Raw genomic sequence first — 4,849 nt, forward strand, 5'->3', positions numbered from 1 at the left:
CATTGCGATTTGTGTTGTTTTCGTTCAGTGTGATGGAGCGTCAAAACAGAGCGACGCGATAACCGCTAGCTAACTGAAGTTATCCTTCCCAGTTCAGCGAGAAGGTAAGCAAAGCTGTATTGTCGCAGCTATGTGTCCTCGCATAACTTCATTATTAGTGTCATTGAATTATTGGTTTTAGATTTACTGGGCAATCAAGCTTGCTAGCGCTAAATGCCATCTAGCTAACGTTTGCTAACCACCAATATATAAACTAGCTAAATAGCAAACTAATTTAACATCATCAGCGTCATTGGGATTAATGAAAAAGATACATGGAAAATATTGGTAACATCGTGTCAGTTCAGGTAAACTGACTTTTTCTTAGGGAATTCATACTTCACTCATCCAAGCTCAATTTGTCTGGCTGGCTCCATCAATATTGCTTAACGTTAGTCAAGATGACCGTGACTCAGTGTGAGCTATGCAGATGATCAGTGTAAATTTGATAGCTGTATCACTGCTCTCAACTCAAGGCACTGTTTAACTAGCTGCTATACAAGTTTATGTGGGAACAGGGGATCTTTATGTTGGACATGATATTACTACTAGTAGACATTAAGACCTTTTCTGCTCACTCCTTTGCATAATCTACTGTATTATTGACTGTATGTTTGTTTTACTCCATGTGTAACTCTGTGTTATGTCGAACTGCTTTGTTTTATCTTGGCCAGGTCGCAATTGTAAATGAGAACTTGTTCGCAACTTGCCTACCTGGTTAAATAAAGGTGAAATAAAAATAAATTAATTAATCACAATTGGCACTTGTTTCAATGCGTTGAAGTTTGGAACATGTGTATGCTCTAGTGTAGCTTATCTCAACCATAGACGTATAGGCCAAGATATGGGATCTCAACTGTTCTTCTACTCTCCCCATATCTACTTTACAGAAGCCACCAGCACCATGGCAACTGCACAGTCAGCATTAACATTTGCGGTGTGTATCCTGATGATAACAGAGTTGATACTTGCCAAGAAGGACTACTATGACATACTGGGTGTGCGGAAAGATGCCAACGAGCGTCAGATAAAGAAGGCTTTTCACAAGCTGGCAATGAAGTATCATCCAGACAAGAACAAGAGCCCAAATGCTGAGGCAAAGTTCAGAGGAATTGCTGAGGGTAAGTGTGTAATAGGAAATTCCAGGTGAACAAAATAAGTAATTCAAAAGTAATTCCGGTTTATTATAAGTTGCAACAGTGAGTCTCCTCCAGAGCAGAAGCAGAGAAAATGTCTAACTGGCCTTTTCAGCGTCGGCCCTTTATATCCTATTCAGAGAGCACAACATGTTCTGTAAACACCAGCCCGAGAGGCTTGTAGGAAGTCAAAACAAACAGGCAGTGACTTGGTCAGCTGCTACAGAATCACATGGTGTTCACAGAATGTCATCAATACAGCCGTGAATAATCAGTGTCCTCGGTTCTTTTACCTCCACTCTGGAGTCAATCACTATCAACAGACATGAGAGTAATCCATAACAACATTCAGCTTCTAGTCTAGTGACCATCAACCTGCACCTTGACTGTAACACTGGAAATTATGTGTACTAAAGAAACTCCAAATATGCTAAACATTGTGTTGATCACTCTAAACTAAATATGAACTTTGGTCATCTTAAATATTCCCATTATTCTTTACTCTTTCGTGTCTTTTATTTATGTAAAAATGTCCATCTTCTCACATTCCTTCTAGTGTGTTATTTCTTTATTATTATGCTGTAGCCAAATTACATCATTGTTGTTAAAAACGAGTGTTTTTATTTTACACTGTACTGCTAATAGAATCATTGCTATGATCTGAAACCTTTTCTTGCACTTATGTCATCTACAGCATATGAAACATTATCAGATGAGAAGAGGAGACAAAAGTATGACCAGTTTGATCACGGCACATTCTATAATGACATAACCAAAGACCGAAACGGCCCAAACGTCCACCAGCCCTTCAACTTCAACGACATGTTCAAGGACTTTGATATTTACAGCCAGAACCGGCACGCCCATCAAAGGCACTTCGAGGACCACTTCCGGACCCACCAGGAGGCCCACCACAGCAGACACAAGAGACACTTCCAGGGTGCCTTTGGAGCAGCAGGTGGTGGTGGCTTTGATGACGTGTTTGACGACATGGAGAAGATGTTTACTTTTGACAGGGACGCCACTAAGCGGACGGAGAGCACATTTCAGGGTACTACAACGAAGCAACACTGCAGAACAGTGACACAGCGCAGGGGGAACATGGTCACCACTTACACTGACTGCACTGGCTCCTGAGGACAGAGGTCTTGTCGGTATCCACGTCCCCTGAGTCGTGTTCATCAGGCACAAAATGGAACAAAGCAGCCTGAAATGGGGAGGTACTATCTGAACTTGTCCAATAAGAAAGGCTTGTTTTCCATTGCATAACATTTTGAAATGTTTCTCTATGTTGTGCTCTAATGAACATGACCCTGCCACAGCTTGCACATGGGTAGGCCCCTGTGGTGGGAGCAAGCTGTTTTTGTTGCTGCTGTGACCTAAGTGCTGGTCATTGCTATTTTGTTGAGTCACAGTAGCTAATGAAAACACTTTTTAGCACACTCAGTTTAATTTTTAACAATTAATTAAAGCACTGAAAAGCTTTTGAAGCATATCGCTCACAGTATAGTTAGGAATTTAAATGTTGTAGAGAAATATTTTTGGGGTAGTGTTAAGTCTAATCTGGATCCAGATTTTCATTAGCTACTTAGAATGATATATATCATTCTATATACCGTATATTTAGAAACCCCCTTAATATTTACATAGGCTTTTTGAGGAGAAGCTATTCATTATATAGTCCCTTGCAAACCTAAAGATGCAATTGAACATAGTATCAGTATTGTTGCCTTAAGCAACTTCAATTGTTCATGAGTTATTTTATTTCATGTTTTTTTTTTATGGAAGAATGTTTTTACTTGAGCGTTGTTATTGGAATTCGTCAGCCAAAACGTTTCAGTAACTACTACCACTGCCGAACCCAGACATTTTCTGTGTGCATGTAGTATTTTGTATAGCCTACGGCTCCATTGTGTGAATCCAGCAGCCTTTGGTTGGAACAAAACAGTGTGGATAATGAACTGTGACAGGTTTGCTTTAGCTTGATAAATGGACAATGTCTGCAAAAATGTTCCCTCAGAACATTTACTTAAACTGTATGGCAGCATTTTGATGCTGCCTGAAGTTCCTTTTTTTTGTGGTAAGGGATGCTCGCCACTTTAAGTTGAAATTAGGAAATAAATATTCAGATCGACAAGAACTTGTACTGGCAAAGATCATAACATGTAAACTTTTTGCTGTTGATGTAGCTAGCTACATTGTTATGATTTTCACTCCAGAGGAAATTTTAACATCTCTTCTGCTGTCTGCATGGACCATTTGAATTTATAAGCTAACATTGGTGTAAATAAAATCCAGAGTTGTTCATCCAACACCTCATAACCACCCCATTACCTCATGTTTCACTAGTCTGTAGACTATAAATATCTGTTCTCCTGGGCTTGTATTCAGAAATGTTCTATGAGTAGGAGTGCTTATCTAGGATCAGTTTTGCCTTTTTTTAAAATATTTTTTTTAGATCAACATGAGTAACATTTTACATGGTCAGGTGGAACTGATCCTGGATCGGCAGCAAACCTATTCCGAGACGCTTAATGAATATGTCCCCAAGTTTATGTCATGTGCAATATTTGAAAGCCAGCTCCTCTTGTATTCATATGTTTTGCCACTGTTACTAGCTGGCTTTGTCATTGTGATATGTTGATGTATGACCCATATAGCACTTTCGTTATTGTAATCCTATGGATAAAATGTGTGTTACCTTGACTGGAAATAGGGTATAGTCCTTTGAAAATGGAAAAATAAAAGGCTTCAGGAAATTAAAGATGAGAACAAACTGTGTATTTTCATTCTGTGAAATTGTACCAATCTTTGTCAGGTGTGTGGCAGGTTTGCACACTCTCAAGTCAAATTTTCTCTGCAACCTAACTTTTATTTGGGGTAGTGCGATGATATGGTGTGTGGTCCTACGAGGGAAACCATACAGTTTATTAGGCTACAGATGAAATAAGGTTGAACGGCGATGAGCTTGATGTTTTCCAATAAATATCGAACGTCATATTCTGGTGACATGATGATCGACGCTTGACTGACGTTTGACATCCATAATAATTTTATTGTAGAGTAGCCTTCCCCGCACGCTATCTGCGAGCAGTTTCCTCGAGCGCACGTGCCAATACCAGAGTAGGTATATTTTCTATTTAACGCAACCGTTTTCGTGACAACTAATCGGTAGAGTTACATTTTTATTCGGAACATGTAAACAGAAAAAGTACATTTTGTGTGCACTACGTCACCACGCACTGGTTTTTATGCGCAACAAGTCCGTTTGGAGGAAACGCCACTCAAAGATGTTTAACTTACCCAAGATAGATCACAGCGTTTTAAGCTGAATTAAATTAATCATAGTGGTCAGAGACAAGCGAGTATTTCCGTTAGGGAACGCCTACTCTGAAGTGCGCGTGTGCATTAACTCAATTCGCCCTTTGCACTCCTAAACAACGCAATTTTTGTAAACAGTCAACTCTGTTCGTAACATATTATAGTTTTAGAAACCGAAAACTGTTTTGAGATCAAATGTTCCATTGAGGAAATTGTCGGCCCAAATCTATATTCTCCCACATCCGGCCACTGCTCTTCCTCTCACCACCATATTTGGTAGTGAATGGAAACGCCAACCGGATGCTTCACATTTATTCATCCGGTTAAATCTCAGTCTCATTGTTCTATCTGTG

General features: G+C 39.6%; 1 protein-coding gene across 2 annotated transcripts; it reads left to right on the forward strand.

Annotated features, from left to right (window-relative positions):
• Positions 1-3,939, forward strand: LOC106561648 (dnaJ homolog subfamily B member 9). 2 transcript variants are annotated; one of them, XM_014125807.2, is made up of 4 exons: positions 20-104; positions 714-767; positions 930-1,160; positions 1,870-3,939. In XM_014125807.2, exons 3-4 carry the CDS (start codon positions 944-946, stop codon positions 2,310-2,312), a joined length of 660 nt encoding a protein of 219 aa, XP_013981282.1. In that variant the 5' UTR covers positions 20-104; positions 714-767; positions 930-943; the 3' UTR covers positions 2,313-3,939. The 2 variants fall into 2 exon arrangements, with proteins under 2 accessions (XP_013981281.1, XP_013981282.1); XM_014125806.2 differs by lacking the exon at positions 714-767 and having other exon boundaries at positions 1-104.
• Positions 3,940-4,849: the final 910 nt, after the last annotated feature.

This window comes from Salmo salar, chromosome ssa10 (genome assembly GCF_905237065.1).
Source record: "Salmo salar chromosome ssa10, Ssal_v3.1, whole genome shotgun sequence".
NCBI classification, from domain to species: Eukaryota; Metazoa; Chordata; class Actinopteri; order Salmoniformes; family Salmonidae; genus Salmo; species Salmo salar.

Excerpts from the sequence above, each read along its gene's own strand:
- LOC106561648 (XM_014125806.2), top strand. The coding sequence starts at position 944 with ATGGCAACTGCACAGTCAGCATTAACATTTGCGGTGTGTATCCTGATG. Across the intron at positions 1,161-1,869 it reads GTTCAGAGGAATTGCTGAGG|CATATGAAACATTATCAGAT; the intron begins GTAAGTGTGTAA and ends TGTCATCTACAG.